General features: G+C 38.6%; 1 protein-coding gene across 1 annotated transcript in view; it reads left to right on the top strand.

Moving 5' to 3' along the window:
- Window positions 1–21,410, top strand: part of arhgap15 (Rho GTPase activating protein 15) — a 41,180-nt gene that overhangs the window by 9,220 nt on the left and 10,550 nt on the right. Inside the window, exons 5-12 of the mRNA XM_053496397.1 lie at window positions 646–733; window positions 1,435–1,524; window positions 10,694–10,792; window positions 13,128–13,266; window positions 13,857–13,979; window positions 15,700–15,798; window positions 15,887–15,964; window positions 16,324–16,458. Of these exons, the coding sequence (XP_053352372.1) occupies window positions 646–733; window positions 1,435–1,524; window positions 10,694–10,792; window positions 13,128–13,266; window positions 13,857–13,979; window positions 15,700–15,798; window positions 15,887–15,964; window positions 16,324–16,458 (851 nt within the window). The remainder of the gene's footprint in view (window positions 1–645; window positions 734–1,434; window positions 1,525–10,693; window positions 10,793–13,127; window positions 13,267–13,856; window positions 13,980–15,699; window positions 15,799–15,886; window positions 15,965–16,323; window positions 16,459–21,410) is intronic.

The following is a 21,410-nucleotide window of genomic DNA, read 5'->3' as shown; positions in this document are numbered from 1 at the left end:
ACAAAAAAAACGACCTTTAATTTGACGATGTGCAGTCAGAGAGTGAACCCGGTAGCGGCGGGCTTTCATATCCAGGTTACAGATACAGGTTAACACACAAACTACAATTTGGGCTGCAGGCTGACGTTAGACAGAGACAAACGAACGCCGGTGTAGAAGTCAATCAAGCGCCACTACAAAACACAACGTAAACGTCTAGGACGTTCAGAGCACATTAGTTTATCCAAAAATTTAACGCCCGTGTGAACAAGGCCTTAATGAGCTACTGCTGAGCCAAATATATATCAGAGAATAACAGAGCTGAGCAACAAGCCAGCGGGGAGGGTATTCTCTTATATGATGTCACACATTATGGGAAAATATAATCGGCTTGTTTAAACCCTTCCTTGAAAAATGGGAAAATGATGTCCCCCCCCTCACCATTTTTGTTAGTAGATGCACATTGGATACACATCAAGATGACAAAAAAAAAAATCATCATAGGTGTTCTTTAATGTTTTAATTGTAAATGTGCATGGAATATAACCCGGTGTTACGACACTAATTTTCTCTTGTGACTTGTCAAACTTTTTTTTAATTTCATACACCCTCGTTTAAAACTTTTGTTCAATAATGAGCACTCATTCTTACTAATTTCCTCTACAGGAAAAGCTGGACATTAACCTGGGTTGTACTTTCATCGAATGAGCTGCATTTTTACAAGGAGAGCAAGCACGAAGCAGTGGCCAGTTTGGTAAGGTATCTGCATCCTGACATATGCACAGCAAATGTCTCCACACCTACACACATGGCACCGCTGCTCCCCTTAGTAAATACAACAGAAACTGAAGTGATGAAGTAGAGCTGAATAATTTAGTTTTTATGCACATGTTCTCGTGTGTGTTTTGTGTTTCGGCGCTCAGAGTAGAGCCGTAAGTCTTGCCAGAAAGCTTGTCTCTTCATATAGATCTAAAAGTTACTGTGAATGTTGGATAAAATGGGTGATTTAAAACAGAACCCACTCTGTTCACCCACATGGAATCTCTCACCCACACTCACTGTTCTGTTCACATTACCTTACTGGCTCTGGTACTGACAAATCGCTTATTTTTACCTTATTCTGTCTCAGCTATTGGGGGGGGGGGGGGGTAAATAGTCATCAATGTATACTTCCATATAACACTAATGTTGTACATGAATAGAAACAGCGAACCAACAACAAAAAGATAGAAAGGAAGGAATGAATAAAGGTTAATAAAACAGATGTTTAAGGTGGTTAGTTACACATTCCTTAATTCAGAGACAACCATCTCATGTTCCCCCGGTTCTTTGCTTCTTTTATCACCAGCCTCCACTTGATATTTGATCTGATCTGGCCTGAATAAACAAGTAAACATGAAGCATTTGTTATTTGTTGTTCAGGTATTTCACGTTTAAGGAATCTGTTATCCACAGAAACCAGGAACAAAACCAGAAGGAGTAGACCTCTGCGGCGCCATCGTGGACTGGACGACAGAAAAGTCAAGTCGGAAGAACGTCATTCAGGTCAGCACCTTCTAAAGCAGCCCAAATACTTTCTTACTTTCTTTACTTACTGAGAACACTTTCTACCTTGATGGTATCCAAGCACTAGTGAAACACAGGGATGATTGCATTAGTGTAGCAGGGGATGATATAGAGAAATAAAGGGTCAACGTTTTTACTCTCATAACTGTGTTCTGTTATTCTGCGCAATCAAAAGTCTTGGTTTGACTCGAACAACCTTCATGTAATCGTAATGATAAGCTAGCGGTAAATCTTCTGTCAGTTGTGGTGTTTATGGCTTATGGTTCTACGCAGACCGATCAGACGGTCCAGCTCTATTACTTTTGGTATAATTATTTGTCTTTACAAAGAAACCACAAAGTGTAAATCCCTCCATCAAATGTCCCAGCTTCTTCTTACATCTCTGACTGATACAAAGCCACTGACACTGGAGACTCCTTCTTTTGAAAAAAAAAAAGGGTAGACAAACACATCATCACAGAAAGCTTCAGTAATTACATGTGTGACTAAAATAGGAAATTAAAAATCAGTACAACTCAGGACAACTTAAACAACTCTTGATTTTCTGGATATTTGTCAGCACTTTCTGCACACGGAGAGAAATACACAACCACAAACATTAACATACCCTAGCTCTCTGGGTTCCATGGCACTTCCTGCTTTTATCTACTCACCACTGCTTAAGGAAATACAGAATATCACCCAGAGGTACAGTATGTGCTCATCCCTCGCACCCGGTCGCCAGGCTGTTCATAAACCATAGCACTGCCTTCACACACATAAATAAATAATAACGTATTAGTTCAAGTGAATGAATATATACACCTTGCAGTTGCATGTTTGTAGGAAAAAAAAGATAATTAAACCAACACTTTCTGATCAATGAGAGTTGAGAATGTAACAGTGCTGTGCTGTGGTTTAAGGCAGGTATTTTTCCGAATCATGCCTGGTGAAGCAATTAATCAACGATTTGTTCAACCGGAGATTTAGACTTCGCACACAACCAAGTAATACTCGGGGTGTTAAGTGTGCACTGACACGGCGTTTAAGCACCATCTAAAGAGAGAGCTTATCTTTGTACAAGTGCCTGAAGAAACTTGAATGTTTATCAATACACGGACAGATACGATGAAATACATAAAGAAGCAAAAGGGAAAAAAAACGAAGCACAGATTCCCGATCTCATCTCATCTCATCTTATCAAAGCCGAGAGCTTCGTCGCTAGCCAGACATCTTTTTCTCCACGGGAGATTAGAAAGGCATTAAACTGGAAGCTTAAGTAATCCTAAACTTGATATATACCGTAAAAAACGAGCGCTTGTACCAATAATTTGTGGTCCGAAAAAACACCGTCAATCAACTAGAAAGGAGTGTGGAAACTTCTGGTCAGCTTAGAGGACAATTACGATTTCTGTCAGATGAAATATTGTATTATCAGATTTAGGATAAGTTAAAAATAAAAATAAGTCATGATCACTTTTTATGCATTTCAGAGCTGCGTTTTAGTTCCTTTCACTGTTTTCGATATTCTCGTTTCACGGTCTGGATTGAATTTGTACTCCCTTGCTTTTTCAAGGATTACCCTAATAGCGTTCCTCGTTAAGCTGTAATATAAGGCTTGATCATTTTGTCACTTTGCAAATGACACATCAAAAAAAAAAAAAAAAAAAAGAAATTAGAAAGCATCAAAAAACTTGCCATGAGTTATACTTATGACATAGTCGGGATATTGAATCCTAGCCCGTTCTCGCGACTGGGAAGTGAAATGAAATATGAACCTCAGTGTTAAAGTCAGCAGCCCCCCGTGTGTTCAGCTGAGGAAGACTTTCACCACAATTGCTCTTAGCCGTCCAACCCATACAGGCTTAATGGATAAACCCGAGGTCGTGGCGCAGGGAACCGCATTCAGGTATCACTTTCAAAGCCTTGTCAAAATCCCAACCTGTTTTCCCACATGGCCGTAAGTAACATTAGAAGTTGAAGCAACAGCACACTTTTCCTACAGGAAGGCTTGTCCTACCACTGAAACAACACAGCAGCTGGTATTAAGGTTAACGCCTGCCTTTACGCGGATCATTTGACTCATCGTTTCATAACACAACGCTTTGACTATCTGACGGCGAAAATCTGATGATGGCGCTCGGAATGAGTGAATCACACTCATCATACAGTATCATACAGTAAACATAGAAGTGATGGGAGTTGTTCGATGCGGAGTTAAACCCCTGAGCGCCTTTCTCGCCTTCCAAGTTTGTTCAGTTGTCATTAAGCACTTTTCACTGAGAAATGTGCATCCTGACAGCGGTATCAGTTTACGCGGAAATGAGACAGCGCAGAAATTTGAGCGGAATTCAGGAGAAAGGAGATTGTTTTTGTCTCGCAGCATCAGATACTGTACTGTACCAAAGTTTTAATACGTTTTCTCGCAAATGTAGTTTTTGAACAGTTCTGATCAGGAAACACGGATAAAATCATGCTTAAAGATAAAATGTGCTGTTTCTGTCTCTATTATTATAAAATAATCGACTTATCGAGAAACATCACTGAAGCATTTCAAAGTGTTTTAAACAACAGAAATGTGGTAGGACAAGAAGCTGATATAGAAGTACAACAGCACTGGCACATTTGCCACTATGCATCCTTCCACTTCGCAGGTGTTCTAATAATTTTTAAATACCATAGGTGTCATTAGACCTCTTTTACTAGTGCACATGCTCAGGTATAATATCCCAAATTCAATACTGAACAAAGCTCTAATTTGGGAGTGGTTTAATTTACCCTGACAGGCAAGAATAATTTTTTCTAATTCACAATGTCAAAGCAATGTGGTCTATAAACATGGTTCAGATATAAATTTCTTAATAAAAGTATTTCTGTCAAATAAATAGTTAGATTTTGTATAAAAATCCAAAATACATCCATCAGTACCAGAAAAAAAAAACCAAGAAGGCGCTGACAATGACGCAGAATCAGCATTCGCCAGGAGGTCCAGCTGCAGCCAACCGTCATCGAATAGTTTGATGACTTATCGTATGTAACTCTGGAATACCAGCAGCAGTATTGGCAGCGTTTGCTGTAGTATTTAACAAATGACGCCATCATATTAGTCTGTCTTGTCTTGGCATCGTCGCTCATGGACTTCCAGACTTCTAGGGCGATAAACAGTGGAACCAGTTGTTCAGGATCTGTTCCACAGCTTAGAAACTCCTGGCAACTCCAAACTGTCTGGCGACGTCGGCTTGTGTTGCACCAAGCCGAAGCGTTCCGAATTGTCTAAACGGGGCATGACAGTGTGAAGAGAAAATGGACAATCAGAATGTTTTCTTTACTCCTGATACTAAAAGACGTCAGCTGGGCAGGATCACGTGCCAAATTTCATGAACGTGCACGACGTCTCTTAAAACGATGCTAGTTAGTTCCACCATGATAAAGCAAGGCACTACTTTTTTTTACTGTACCTGTCTTCGTAATGTGACAAGGCAAACAAATGTATTATTTAGGTTTCGGTTGTATACATTAGTTCTGTAAAGATGACTCGCTGATTTAAAATGTATAAAACCATGATAATCGTGTTGGATGCATTTTACTGTGTAAGACGTATTTTATTCAAGAACTCTACACTGTAAAAGTACAGAAGAATAATTTTCCATTAAAAAAAGTAAAAACATCCAAAATGAGTCAAAATCTATCACTTTAGAACTGAAATCAGACTCATTATTATCCCAGATCGGCCACAAAGATGACCATCAGTGATGTACAGCATGCAGTAATTCCTCATATGGCACCTTGGAGGCTATTAACAACCTAAGTGTCGACTTAAACCGTTTCATTCTCACACTTCCAGGCGTGCACAGAGAGACTGGATGGAAGCCCAAGCTACTCTGCCTGATGGGTTAGCAAACTAGTCCAAAGTGGAGAGAATTATTTATCAATATGTGCTAGTGCTGTGATCTGTGTCTTAAGTAATTATGAAATGCTTTTCAGGCTGTCATCTATTATAGAAATCATATTGATGACTGTCAAGACAATACACTTACTTACGGAAATAATATCAGGATAATTATCTTGAAATGAAAAAATAAGAAAAAAAATATTTGATTATTCAATCCATCAACACAGATCATACATATGGAATATGAAAAAATATGGTTTTCAACTAAACCCGTAAAAAACTCACTAGCATATAAAAATCATCAACTTGAAACATATAATTTAATAATAATTATTGACAATTGTAATTTTAAAGGGACATTTAAGTCTTAAAGAACATAGAAAGAGGGAATAGCTGTTCTTAAACATTCTTGAAATTGAGTTTAAATACAATTCCTACAGATTTACTCTGTATAAAAAAAGATTATTACATGTGGTCGATCTGGTCTTATGCACACATGCATTTCAGCCTCAGTCGAGAGATTTCAGTGCAAAACAATTACAAGTATGAAGTACCCTTGTGCATTAAACCTCTCAACAACACTTAAGAACGGATCATTGACAAACATCTCTAATACTGATACGGACACCATTAAACACTGATACCCATTCTGTGTTTGAAGAATTATCAGTGTAAAAATGTTAGCAGGTTGTTATGTGTAGATACTGCTGTAGACGGGAGATTCAAAGGATCGATCGACTCAGTTTGTCTTTCTTTGTCATAATTTCTACCATGAGAAAGTCCTAACACAAGCTATGTATCCTGTGTCTTAAAATAGTTATTAACCATGAACAACAGTAACTTCCTCTGACATGTGAAGCTGTTGCATCTTTTTAAACTGTCACTCAAGCGATCTTTGATCTTTAGAGGTGGACTATTGCTCAGATACACAGTCGAACCACAAAGTCTTTTCTTACCACCCAGCGAGTAGTTACACTTTTTAAACTCCTGTATCCAATCCATCTTGTATAAACTGTAACTGTATCCAATCTCTAGCCACTGAGATGAAACCTAAGCTAGTCGTGCTGTTCGGGAATCCCCATGTTTGAAGTGAATGAATATAACCCAATTTTTTATTTTTTTTTAAAGTGTGATATTTACGTGTGAAGTATTATTCAATCATCCAGTGAGGGGGAAACACCTTACCCCTGCTTATCATTTTGTTTTCTGGCTTAATTAAAGTTGATGGTCTTCTACATCTGGCTTATTCCAAGTTCAGTGTAAAACTGGAGATAATTAATCCCACAGTCTAAAGTGCTTCAAAGTTGAGTCTTTATGAAGCACTCAAACGAATGGGTAATTTAATAGAAAAACAAAAACATGAAGTTGCAAATGGCATTCTGCTCTTTGTACTGCTTTGCCTTATTAAACATTAATCAACGGTCCAAGTGTGAGCTTTGGATATTAAAATTACTCCTCATTAAACTTAGACATTAAAAGGCATTACATTCATGTCATGCTGCTTTTTATTTCCTCACAAAACTCAGAACTTCAGGAGAGTTTTGCAACCACTTAAGGAAAGAGATTTTCTTCTTTTCTACTTGCAACTAATAATTATATTTGTACTTACCTTAACTCTTATCTTCTATGCATATAATAAAGATTATTTGGGATGCAAGATGAGTAATAGAACACATCCAGATGTTTTTTTTGGAATTTTTGTCTGTTTGTGCACGCGTCAAGTAAAAACTATTGAACCCATTTTAATGGCTGAGCTTGAGACAAGGCTTTGTTTTTCATCGCAATCAGCCCACAGGAAGAAAATTAGAAGATAATTTGAAATTTAAATGGAAAACCTCGTTATATGATAAACAACAACAACAAAAAAATGAATCCCTTAAAAAATCATTAGTTCACCTCAAAATTCAACAGATAGCGCTGTACATTTTTTAATACAGGCTCATGAGTGTGCATTTGAAATCTACTTAATAAACACGATCTCACACCTTCATTCCACGCACTTCACGGTAATATGTACAAATGTCAATTTATTCCATAATACATTTTTAAAAAAGTGCTTATGAGTGTGCAATTAAATTCCACGTGAAGGAGGTCGCGGGCACATCTAGTAACATGTGGGACCAGTTTCAAAAAACAATTCCTTGAATAGATTTAAATGTAAATGAATCTTGACAGCCTCTGACGCCTTCGGCATTTGTGTGTACCTTGACCACAAGAACAGTAAACATTTCCTAATGTAATAGAATTTATATTGTTACATTACATGCAGATACAATTGTGACTGTGATAGATATGATCGGGTCAATTTTGATACTGATTACTAAAATAAAAAGTCATGCGTTGTTAGGTCTGTGTTAGTTCCAAAGCCATTGTGGGTATGAAATAGACAAAAAAATATTATATATAATGAAAAATGCCTATGGATGCAGACTTTTGGGCCACCCTGTATACAAAAAAAAAAAAAAAGCTTTCTGGGTACTTAGTCTTATATCAAACTCCTAGCTAATGAAATCCTACTGTATTGTTCTGTAATCTGAATTTATAACTCGACTTTATAATTAAATCATACAAACTTAAAAGTTGTATGATTTAATTATAAATTATACTATTTTAAAAATTCCATATAATCCGTTAAAGTACTGTTCAGTTTCTCAGAAATCAATCATGCCTACACAATGACTAAATGTAATGATAAATACATTATGATTTAGGATCTTCTACTTTAGAGTACAAGTTGTTCCTATTAAACATCCTGAAATTCTATAGTACATTTAACAACATCTTTCTGTGCAACCATATGAACACACCTTAAAAGCTTTACCGTGCACATTCGTGTGGTTAGCTAAAATCTTATAATATTTAATGTTAACATTATCTAGTCACAATTTTTTTTTCAAGCTAAGTTGATGACTGGTATACATTGTAAACCCAGCAAGTACAGTATACTCATTTTTGTACTGAACATTCCGTTTATGAGGCAGATGTAGGAAATCTACAGCTAAATATTCCTCTTCCTCTGGCTCAGTATGCAGAGGTTATGATGTTCTGTTGGAGCATAAATAAAATGTGGCGATTTGTCCCAAAATGTTTCAAACTGTGATAATCTGTTCTGTTCACCTCTTTTGGTCTGAACGTCCAGCTACGGCTCAAACTAGAGTTGTCGTCTCGGTCGTATTATGGTTTGTGTTAACACGGGCCAAACCAGAGACAAATTGCAAACAGACATTTCTAAAAGCATTAGGGAACAGGATTATGATGGTAGCCGAAGGATAAGATATGAGCATGTATCTGAATAGTTGGAAGATTAAAATCAGACTGGAAAACGTGCGGACCTTTCTGTGAGAAATGACTGCTTTATATTTCTGTTTCTCTAATAATCTGCCTGAGGTCAGGATACTAAAATGAGACGCTTTTATGTTTTTAAAAAAAATTTCTCCTTTTCCTTTAAACCTCGGGGGGGGAAGTTTATTGCCAGGGTGCTGACTGGTTATTTAAGAAAGTTAAATGAAAGTAAGCTTTAAATTTGTTAATGGAATCGTTTAAACAAAATGCTAACAATAAATAAAAGCTCATGTCGGCATGGTTTACATGCTTAATTGTCATTTTATACAGTGCTTTCTTATGCTTTTACTAGTAACAGGTTTTTTGGATTTGCCGTTACCTTTGGCTTGCTCATCAGGGACAATCTCATTATTATCTAGACACATTTTTGTCACACATAAACACTTCTTTTGTGAAGCTGCTTTGAGAGAATGACCATTTTTAAAAGCGTTATATAAATAAAATTTTATTGAATTCATATTGAATTCATAATAACTAAGTATTATTTAATATAAGTCTTATTAATTAGTCTTATTTTCCTAAAAAAAAGGAGAAAAAAAAGTGTTTTTTTGTACACGCTTCTCTAGTGCAAGTATTTGATTCCAACCCTTCATAGTCCTCAGTTGCACAAGCTATAATGTTCATGTCCATAGGCAGACTGAGATTTAAAACAAACCCTCTCACTCACATGTTCTGCATCTAAAAATGGAGCTCTAGCAAACCCATTCTGACATTCTGCCCCAAATCAGTCCCCGTACATGCCCACTCTCCCCAAAGAGACCGCTCCGATCCCATCTGCCATTCTCTCTCAAAGTCAGAAAAGACTCTCTTCCAAAAGGCACAAACTTTGGATGGCGATGTAGAGTGACTAGGAGAGAACAAGATGCCCTGTGATACCATCTGGTATTTTTAGATGCTAGCGATGTTAAAACAATTCTCGCTTTTGTACGAATGCAGTGTCAAACAGCGAGCATCAGGAAATTCCAAGGGTATGTGACAACGCTGACCTTAGCAGGGGTGTTTGGAAGGATTTTCCGTGAAAGGCGGTTATGCTGTGTGACGGTGCCATGTGCAGTTACAGCTCTCAGAGAAAACAAGGGCAGCATTTAGCAAGGTATCATGCGAACAGCGATGAGCCCCAGGGAGGATACTTGTTTTTCACATCCCATTCAGCCTTTACCGTGTCGGCACAGAGCAGATGCACTTTGAAATCAACAACCAGTGCAGTCAAGCATTCCTTAATAGTCCACTTTACATAAAGGCTCCTGTAATTCTAACTAAAAACAGAAAAAAGCAGTTTTCTAAGTCAGTTAACTCTAGAGTTTATGGCCAAGAGTTTGTAGACACCTGATCATCCTGGGCAAAAAAAAAAAAAAACTTTTGCTAAAAAAATTATTTCCCTTTAACATAAATAAGATAAACTGGCTGAATGAACACACAGACACAATTCAAAATCTGAAAGCTGTCTTTCATTGGGCCCCCTAGTGGTGGAGTGTTAAAGTGCTCGCCCTATCATCCAGGCGGGATCGCTCGTTCAATTCCCGGGTGATGGAGTAACCGTAATGTGGAAGACCCCTAGAGATGAGTGAGAATTGGATATGACTAAATTAGGGAGAAAATTCATGGCAAGTGCAAAAGTGTACCATCATGTATACTAGCTTGTGCAAATTTTCTGTAAACACACAACCCAACCTAACAGAACTGATTCCTGGGGTTCAGCCTCGCCACTTTTCCATAAACTAAAAACCTCAACTGTACTGAAGCCTCAGAGCCTGTGACCTGAATTATCAGCTACTTAACACCTTTACCCTGGCGCTGGGATGCCAATTCACACCTCAACACAATAACAACAGTCAACCATAACCTGAAAACAGACTCATTCCTTTTTGATGTTCTAGTGCTAGATAATCATGCCTAATATTTGATATATCAAATATTTGATCTTATTATCCACAGATAACAACAAGGTCTGGTGAGGAGCTGCTCCTGCAGGCAGACGATTACCCAACAATAAGTAAATGGCATGATGCCATCAAAAGAACAGCGGACAGATCGGTAAGTCATTTTATTACAGCGCAGCTCAGAAAATTCAAGCTGATGTCAGTACTCGATTTTAGTGCAGGAAACTGTACCTACATTATTATTAAAAAAAAAAAATTAATGGATTATTTAAATGAGCATTCTGTCAAGTAGCTAGAAAAGAGGGAATGCCCATTTCATTTTGCCACCAGGACTTCTCTGCTAACACTAAAAATAACCACCAGGAGCATAGCTTTATAGCAAAAAAAAAAATTTTTAAATTGAAATCTACTGACCATAGCACGAAACTAACCTGTGTGACGTAATTCCTGACTTAATACAACCGGTTACAAAAAATTCCTCGATTCGTTTAGCAAGCTCTAAGTCAATGCAAGTATGTGATTAAGACGTGTACACATCCATGAACTTGTTGACAGATGCATGTAGAGCTTACTCTCCTAGAGATCCCTCTTTAAAATTCTGACTTGAGATATTTCAGAAACTGCTGATCTGAGATTTAAGAATGGTCCAAAAAAACATCCAGGATGTGGCAGTTCTAAAGATGTAAACGACAAGAGGTCAGAGGAGAAAAGCCAATCTGGCACCAGCTTACAGGATATAATCTCCCTACAACCAGGGTAAAAAAAAGAAAAGAACCTTAAGGCAGCTATATATTTTTAATCCTCCCAGTTTTGCCCGTTATAGTCTCAGATTCCTGGGCTGACTGGAGACAAATCCGATGTCATGTTCTGATGTTGTAGCACGGCCGCCTTAAGGTTCACCCTGGTTGTGTATTCTGAAATGCATTTCTGATCACCATATATGTAGAGACTTTGTGTCAGCTGGCCATTTTTCTCTCTCATTAACAAGTCTTCCCAGAAAAATGCCTCTTGCTGGATATTATTCCCACCATTATGTGTAAACTCTGGGGAATGTTGTGTGAGAAAATCCAAGGAGGTAAACAGCTTCTGAAAGATTTAAACCAGCCCATCTGACACCAACCACCGTGCCGTGGTCAACGTCACTGAAATCTTTTTCTCCCCCCATTTCTTACTGTGAACAATAACTGGAGGTTTTTAAGCTGTACCTGGATGATGTTACGTATTGTACTGCTGCCAGATGATTGGCTGATCGCCAGGGGCACATGTGTTTCTATTAAAGAGGCCACTTAGTATATACAGCGCATCACTTTTTCCACATTTTATGTCACAGCCTTATTCTAAAATGGATAAAAAAAAAATTCTTATAATTCTACACACAACACTCCATAATGACAACATGATAAAAGTTTACTTAAGATTTTTGCGAATTTATTAAAAAAAATTGAGAAAGCACATGTACATAAGTATTCACAGTCTTTGCAGAATTGAGCTCAGGCGCATCCTGTTTGCCCTGATCATCCTTGAGATGTTTCTGCAGCTTAAGTGGAGTCCACTTGTGGTAAATTCAGTTGATTGGACATGATTTGGAAAGGCACACACCTGTCTATATAAGGTCCCACAGTTGACAATGTCAGAGGACAAACCAAGCACGAAGTCAAAGGAATTGTCTGTAGACCTCAGAGACAGGATTGTCTCAAGGCACAAATCTGCGGAAGGTTACAGAAAAAAATCTTCTGCGTTGAAGGTCCCAATGAGCACAGTGGCCTCCATAATACGTAAGTGGAAGAAGTTCGAAACCACCAGGACTCTTCCTAGAGCTGGCGGGCCATCTAAACTGAGCGATCGGGGGAGAAGGGCCTTAGTCAGGGAGGTGACCAAGAACCCGATGGTCACTCTGTCAGAGCTCCAGAGCTCCTCTGTGAAGAGCGGAGAACCTTCCAGGAGGACAACCATCTCTGCAGCAATCCACCAATCAGGCCTATATGGTAGAGTGGCCAGAAAGTCTCATCAGACCGGAGAATTTTGTTTCTCATGGTCTGAGTGTCCTTCAAAGGCCTTTTGGCAAACTCCAGGCGGGCTGCCATGTGTCTTTTACTAAGGAGTGGCTTCCTTCTGGCCACTCTACCATATAGGTCTGATTGGTGGTACATGTGCTTACTAAAATTTTTTTTTTTTAATAAATTTGCAAAAATCTCAAGTAAACTTTTTTTCAGGTGTAGAATGTGTAGAATAATGAGAAAAAAATGAATTTAATCCATTTTAGAATAAGGCTGTGACATAGCAAAATGTGAATAGTTTCCAGATGCACTATATCTAGCACAAACAAAAAAAACCTGATATGGATTAGTGATGCAATCAAGCTGACTTGAACCATGTCTTAAACCATCTAAGAAACTAAAATGAGTGAAGAATCCAACAATACAACAGCGTGACGTTTTGGGAGAGTGCTGATTCATATCTGATTGATACTGCTTGCCTTCTTTTAACAGCCCGGTGCAGATGCAGGGTCCGGCGGAGGAAAGGCCACATTGCAAAGGTCTAGCAGCACAGAGTGTCTGCCCAGACGAGCCAATGACTCAACAAAATCCAAAGCCAAAGAGCCGAAATCAGAGAACAGACGCTCTCTCAGTGAGTAATGTGTGTCAATGACAGAACCGTGTAAAATTCAAAAACTTCTTTAAAAACTAGTCAGCATTATTGTTTACAAGCCCCTTCATTATACATTTACAGCATTTGGCAGATGCACTTATACATTAGCGACTTACATTTATATCTCGATATACATCTGAGCAGTGGGTTAAGGGCCTTGCTTAAGGGCAACTTGGTGGTTGTGGGGTTTGAATCTGGGACCTTCCAAACCGTAGTCCATGCCTTAACCACTGAACTACACATGACCCAGTGAACCAGATAAAATGTCTACCTGAAAACAAAAAGAAAAGCAATGAGGCACTTGTCGCATCTGATGCATCCAATCAGTTCCAATTTGTTTTCTTAAATAAATTCCTTATATTAAAAAAGTATATTCATTATGTTTATTATTCATTATATATTCAGTATATTCATTAAAGATAATTTGCATTTTCTAATGACGATAAAAAACTTAAAACTTTGATTTTTTAATGCTTTAATGCTCAATGAGAAACTGAAAATATAACAAAAAAACAACTTTCATAGATTCTGGCACAAATAATAAATCTATGCTTTCCTTTAATGGACAGTATTCAAGCTGAACTACAGTGCCTCAGACAGCGCGGATAAGAACGGGGTCAAAAATCGCCTCAAGAAGTTCATCTCCAGACGGCCCTCCATGAAAACGCTCCAGGAGAAAGGCCTCATTAAAGGTGAAGCACAAACGCATCTAACATTATTCATACAGAAGCGATAATTGGTCTGGCTGCTGATTAATATTCCATGACAGCAGCTCAATCTGACGAGAGTTTCGGCTGCAATTCAAGTCACAGATTTATTTTAATATGATTATTTTAACACATTATCATTTGCATAGTAATGACTTACAGGGACATGTGCGGCACACAGTCTATATAAATCTTAGACTCGTAGAATATATGGCTGCAAAGTACATGGACACCTGACTATCATATCCGTATCTGTTCTTTCCTGAAGCTGAAATCATACAGCTGTACAGGATGTCTTTGTATGCTAAAGCATTAAGATTTCCATTCACTGGGAGAAAGCACCTCAGACCTTTTCCAGCATGGCAGTGTCCCTGTGCACAAAGCCAGCTCCATGAAGACATTATTCGCCAAGGATGGAACTTGAGTGTCCTGCCCTGAGCCCTGACCTCAACCCACCAACTTTGGGATGAACTGGAGTGTCTCCTTGAATAAAATCAGTGCCTGACCTCATTAATGCTCAAATCTCCAAAGGCAAGCAGGAAAGACTTCATATTCATTTCCAGGGTTATGGAAGAAAATGTTTAACAGTCATACTGTTTATGGGGCGCGTGTCCACATACTTTTGACTGTATAGCGTAATAAACTGATTAAAAATTATATCTGAAGATATTTAACATTTATGAAAGGAGTCTCTGTATGTATATATATATATATATATATATATATATATAATTTTGATGATGCTTATAATGCCTCTATAGAAATATATATATATATTTTATTACCTGGTTATTAATTATTTGATTTTCCTTGGGATTTTTCTACCAGCACAATAGCACGCTTGTGGTATATAATTTTTATTTATTTATTTCCTGGTTATTAATTAATTGATTTTCCCTGGGATTCGTTTTTACCAGCACACTTACTCATCAAGGCAGCAGAGACACATTTTTAAAGCTCAGCATCAGGAGGCATTATAAGTGTCATTAACATTTTTACCTGAAGTTAATGATTTGTGTAATTCCCTTTATGGCCCTTTTCAACGATCCAAAAGTACAGTGCAAAAGAAATAATTAAAAGTAGTGAAAAATAAAATAAACTATACATCACAGGTGGTCCTGGGCAAAGCTCCAAGGCAGGCTAGTTAAGAGGATATTTCTTACCATATTACTCTTCTGTCCCCTTCATATCACAAGCACACCATTAAAGGGTAATTTATTTAATAAAAAGATCCTACTGCCATATATTTCTTCAGTAAGCGGTGTGAATCGAAATTTATATGCAAAGGTGGCTTGCTTGCAGTCATTTATGCATTTAGCGCTGCCTCCCCTCAGCCTCCCCGCCGCCGCCACCACCACCACCACCACCACACTCCCCCCACCCCATCCTTCGCTGAGTGCTCAAACGAGAGCAGGCCATCTTTGATGTTCCATAAGCCTCAGGGAGCGCTTGGCTGGCCGAGTATTAGTTCAAACGCAGAATGATGAGAAAGTTAATAGACTGTGAGTAACTCCATATTGACAGTCGCAGTTTGATAGAACTGTGTCACAGGACTGAGGGATACGTCCGTCCGATGGCGGCTTCAGAAAAGCACTCAAACTAAGCAACATTCCATGAATTTCTGTTTTTTTATTTTAAATGTTTGACTTTTTTTTTTTTTTGCCAAGTTGAATCAAAATTATTAAAATGGAAAGTCTTCTCGCAGATTGCGTCTTTGGATGTCACATGTTGACTTTGTGTCAGCGTGAAGGGACCACGGTTCCCAAATTTGTCCAGCTGTGTGTCAAGGAAGTGGAAAAACGAGGTATGTATGTATTTTGGAGAAAAGTCAATCATTATAGTGACGCAATTATTAATACCTCACCATAATAAAAATATAATTTTTCTCACAGGGCTTGAGGCTGATGGCATATACAGGGTGAGTGGCAACCTGTCCACTATTCAGAAACTACGCTTCCTAGTTGACCAAGGTAACTTTTACTTTCAAAATATAAAAGAAAATGTTCCTTTTTTTTTTTTTAAGTGTCCTTAAGCATAATTCACAGTACATACAAAATCTTTTCTATTTGAAACAGTGTTCTTCCTGCCAAAGGTTCATTTTTCATTGTATTTCACACTCAGTGATATACTCAAAGATATTTTCAGTGGATATGAAAGACATGAAGAACAATGTCTTATTTCTCAAGGGGCAAATTAACAGGTTCATGTCCCGTTGCAGGAACAAAAGAACACTGACATCATGATTAGCATTCTCTAATTTGCTCATCAAAAGACTGATGTTGTAATTGTTCCATGCCTCCTCCTTCTGTTTGGTTCTTTCCCTCAACAGAGGAGGAGCTGAATTTGGGCGACAGCCAATGGGAGGACATTCATGTCATCACCGGTGCGCTAAAGATGTTTTTCCGCGAACTGCCAGAGCCTCTGTTTCCCTTTCGTTTTTTCGAAATGTTCGTGGAGGCCATAAGTAAGTGACACTGCATTCTATCACATTTCTATTCCATCACTGGAAACCAGTGCTGCTCTGTTAAATAACAATTTTGGGGAAATCTGGTCACCATTCTGGAAGTTTTTTCAAAAGAGCATAATTACTTCCCTGGAAGCTTTCCCTATAAAACATATATTTCAATCCTCTTGCTGAAACTACAAACACATATTGAAACATTTAGGATGAATTCCTTGTGGCGCCTTATTCCATGCATGTAGCCATTAAAAATAAACGTTCAACAGTAAACCTTAAGACAATGACCAGTGTTCTGTGAATTCCTGTAACCTGAGAACCGTTTTGTCATTTCTAATAGTGCCTGATTCTGGAAACATTTCACTTAAATGCTTTGGCTTAAAGCCATGTAAAAATAGGATATTTTAAGCTGACCGTACTTCATAAACTTCATGGCTGTCCTGACACACCTGCCAGCCAAAAGGGGGCACTCTTTGACAGGGGGGTTGGTTTTTCCCAAACCATGCTGTTCCCTTGTTTGGGGAGCGGGGAATTCCTTAGGCCAGAGGGCATAGCCAAAGCCTGCAGTGCAGACTGAAACTGTCACCAGATCAGCTTTAATATCACGTGGAACCCCCCAACACCAATGCAGCCCAAACTCTGGGCCTCATATTAGCAGGCCAACTGACGCCAGGCTGGTTCTCTGGGGCACTCTACCTCATAGGATGGCATGTTCTTATGTCAGCGTGCCTTACTGACTTCTAAGCGTTTATAATAGAATTTTTTTTTCCACTTTAAAGAAACAGTCCAGTTAAAAGTGCCAATGGTGTTAACAGTAAATGAAATCATATAGCCATGACTTACTATATGACATAACTGGTGGCAGCTAGTTTCCATTCATGTTTGCCTAAAAATATTTCCTTGGCAGTATTCTTAAAAGTGTGTAAAGGCATCCGTTGATAATGATGGTAGTCTGTAGGTACGCAAATATTTAATAAAAATCCGGCCTCAGATGCAGTTACGGATTAGTAAAACACGTATGATGGATGAAATTTGAATCAAACAGTATTAAGTCTTGTAATATACAGTATCTAATCATACACACTGCTTATCTCGATGACTTAAATGATCTTAGTGAAAAGCATGATATGCCGCACACATAATATTAAATCATTATGTCTGTTTTGTATCATGTGGCTTTATAAAATTGTCCTCACCTTTCATAATTATATGATGTACTGGATCTAGTGCTACTTTACAAGCTGTTGAATACCAAGTTGTTGAAGCCACACTGTTTAATGAACCCAGATTTGCAGGGATGGGTTCACACACACATATATATATATATATATATATATATATATATATATATATATATATATATACTCAGCAAAAAAAAAACACGCCTTTTTCAGGACTGTGTATTTCACCAATAATGTTGTAAAAATCCAAATAACTTTACAGATCTTCATTGTAAAGGGTTTAAACAATGTTTTCCATGCATGTTCAATTAACCATAATCAATTATTTAACATGCACCTGTGGAATGTTTGTTAAGACCTTAACAGCTTACAGAAAGTAGGCATTTAAGTTCACAATTCTAAAAACGCAGGACACTAAAGAGACTTGTCTACCGACTGTGAAAAACACCCAAAGAAAGATGCCCAGGGTCCCTGCTCATCTGCGTGAACGTGCATTAGGCATGCTGCAGGGAGGCATGAGGACTGCTGATGTGGCTAGGGCGATACATCGTCATGTCCGCACTGTGAGACGCCTAAGACGGCGCTACAGGGAGACAGGAAGGACAGCTGATCATCCTCACAGTGGAAGACCACGTGTAACAACACCCGCACAGGATCGGTACATCCGAATATCACACCTGCGTGACAGGTACAGGATGGCCACAACAACTGGCCGAGTCACACCAGGAACACACAATCCCTCCATCAGTGCTCAGACTGTCCGCAATAGGCAGTCCATGAGGAGGAGATGCACTGCAGTACTTCAAGCAGCTGGTGAACACACCAGATACTGACTGGTACTTTTGATTTTGAGCCTCCCTTCATTCAGGGACACATTGGGAAACATTTTTGGACTCAAAAACAGCAAGGCCCTTAACCCTTAACTGCTCAAATGTGTAATGAGATAAAAATGTAAGTCGCTCTGGATAAGAGTGTCTGCCAAATGTCTAAATGTAAATGTAAATGTAAATGTAAACTTTTAGTTTATGTCTTATGGTGTTGACTCTTTTAGTGTTCATACAAATATTTACACATTAATTTTACTAAAAACAGTTGAAAGTCAGAGGACGTTTCTTTTTTTGTTGAGTATATATATATATATATATATATATATATATATATATATATATATATAAGTATAAGTGCTTTTGGTCGTGTGCTCTTTCTACATTTACATTTTAGGCATTTGGAAGACGCTCTTATCCAGAGACACTTACATTACATTTTTTAACTCATTACACATTTGAGTTGAGTGTTAGGTTGATGGCCGTTTGGTTTGAACCTGGGACCTTCCGAACCGTTGTCCAATGCCTTAACCACTGAACTACCCCTAAAGCTAGCCGCTGCTAAAAAACCCTCAATTCAAAACACCTACTTGTAATCTGAAAGGCATCTCCAGAAAATGGACTGTAACCAAATATGCATTTTAAACACACACAACTTTCCTAAAAATTAATATAAACACGATGATATTACAGCCAACCACAGCTGGGAGTCTAGAGAGCAGATGGGGAGTGGCATGCCCAGGTTCTCACCTCAATTATGGTGACACTAGTCAATCTACAAGCTCACATACTGTAAGTGAAAGAGACGGATAAGGACTTCCTTTAATTATGTCACACCATACCAAATATTGTTTGCATGAGCAGCAGTTCATAAAGACGCAGTCAAATAGCATCGTATGTCTTTGGGAATGCATGTATTAGTCTTCGCCCTCCCTTGGTTGGTTGTTGCCTCCTTGACGGAAAAGTGTCCTAACAGAAAGACCGGCTGGACCTGGACCTAAAAACTGGAGTTGAGTCAAATTCTATGATAAAAAAAAAAACAACCTTTGGTCTCTTACATATGTCCAGAGTTTAATTCACCGTCCACCCATTTTCTTGAAGAAGGAACTTTACCCCAAATCCTGAACAATTATCTCCTTCTTCTAAAGTAGATTAGATTAAACATTCAGTAAGCAGACCTGATCAATCAAAATAAAGAATAAATAAATAAATAAAAAACTAATTCTATTCTGACCCAAATACGCTGTTACAGAATTCCTCTTGATCTTTGTATTCCCCTTTGGCCGGAGAACAAGCCCGAGGTGACGTGATTGTTTGGTCATAAATATTTACTTACGCTGCATGCAGCCCTGCATACTGCAAACCGCTTCCCCTGGCTTAATGAGTAGAGACGCCCAATCACATACAGATAATGTTTAGTCAACTAATTAATATGGTATAAAGCTTATTACAGCTGGGAGGATAATCAGCTCAACCTGCAATACACTTCGTTATAAATAAGAGGTTTACTATCGAATGCTTTTGGGGAAGAAACAGGGAAGGCGGTAGTTGTGAAGAAAGACAACAAAAATTAATTCGAGAGAATGTTTGTATAAGACTATCATTTCAAGTAAGTTTGGATCAGGCTTCAGCTCACTCACATAACATTCTCTGTTCCAGATGCATCTTTTATAGATATTACATTTTTTCACCTGGCAGCTGATCATCATAAGCTATGGTTCTCATAGTGACACTGGCCAAAGTGCATCATTAAAAAAAAGCTCACTCCTACTCATGACTGCCCTTTAAATGAGTGGCATTAGCTAAAGGTCTTTGGAAGAGCGCTTTGGATCATAGTCTGTTCAATTAGGAGCGATGCCCGAAAGCACACTGTGATCGGAACAGGCTGTGGTTGCGCTCTTGCACTATTACAACGTTCTCTATAATAGACCTACTCATTACACGGCAAAGCTTTCTTAGTATAGTCATGGAACGCCCCTGTACAATGACCTAAACGCAATTTCACTTAGTTATTTACCAACGTATCATCACACTTATGATGGGAATACGCCCCCGCCTCCAATCAACATCATCACCCGTCGCCCCCCCAACCACCCCCCCTCCCCACTGCACACGCGTTTATGTAATTATTCATTTGCTACGCCTGGTCCACGATTTAGACTTTCCTTTCCTCAGGTAGACCACTTGGCCTAATATTCCATTCCCTCATTCTGTGCATGGAGTGCAAAGGTTGGCAAGCGAGCAGTTCTTGGCTCATGATGGACTCAAATCTATTATTCATCTTGCCTGGTGTCTTAGCGACATTGTCTCACCACCTGTCTCCCACACAAGCGCGCCTTGTTGTTCCCAGTGAATGCGTGCTCGCTGACAAATTGAGGTTTTGTCTTCGAGTTGACACGCGGAGAATCTGACTGAAAGTGTGTTTCAACTCCCGAGTTTTCTTTGTTTCACGTTAGCATGGAGACACTACAGAAATCCTGTAGTATGACAAATTCTTACCGACGGCTCACGTGACGGGGTTCATGGTATTCGATGCCAAATGCGCTAATACGTTTCTCATTCCTGTATAACCTACACCTCTGTGTAGGGGCTGCGGTACGTCGTAGAATTATTCCGATTTTCACTCACCATGCCGGTCTTAAAAAACTATGCCTTCTATGAAGGTTGTCTAATTTCTCTGGTGTGAGCTCATTGGCATGCAAAGTTGGCGTGCAGAAAGACTTTCAAGCGCATAAAATGCTTCCCAGTCTCTATATTTCATCAAGGAGTTTTTCATGTTTAATAAATTACAGCGGCTGATCCGCTAAGACTTTGTTATTCATAAAGCAAAGCATTCAATTGGGATATGTTTAAAATCTTAATCATAACCTGCAGGACTATTTGCAGAGCGCTAATATTTGCTTTGACAGGGCTTACAGAAGTCAAGAGACAAAAGCCCCAAGATGAGCTTAAA

The sequence above is a fragment of the Clarias gariepinus genome, chromosome 5 (assembly GCF_024256425.1).
Source record: "Clarias gariepinus isolate MV-2021 ecotype Netherlands chromosome 5, CGAR_prim_01v2, whole genome shotgun sequence".
Classification (NCBI taxonomy): domain Eukaryota; kingdom Metazoa; phylum Chordata; class Actinopteri; order Siluriformes; family Clariidae; genus Clarias; species Clarias gariepinus.
Note: the sequence above shows the minus strand (reverse complement) of the source record. Positions and strands in the feature narration are given on the sequence as shown.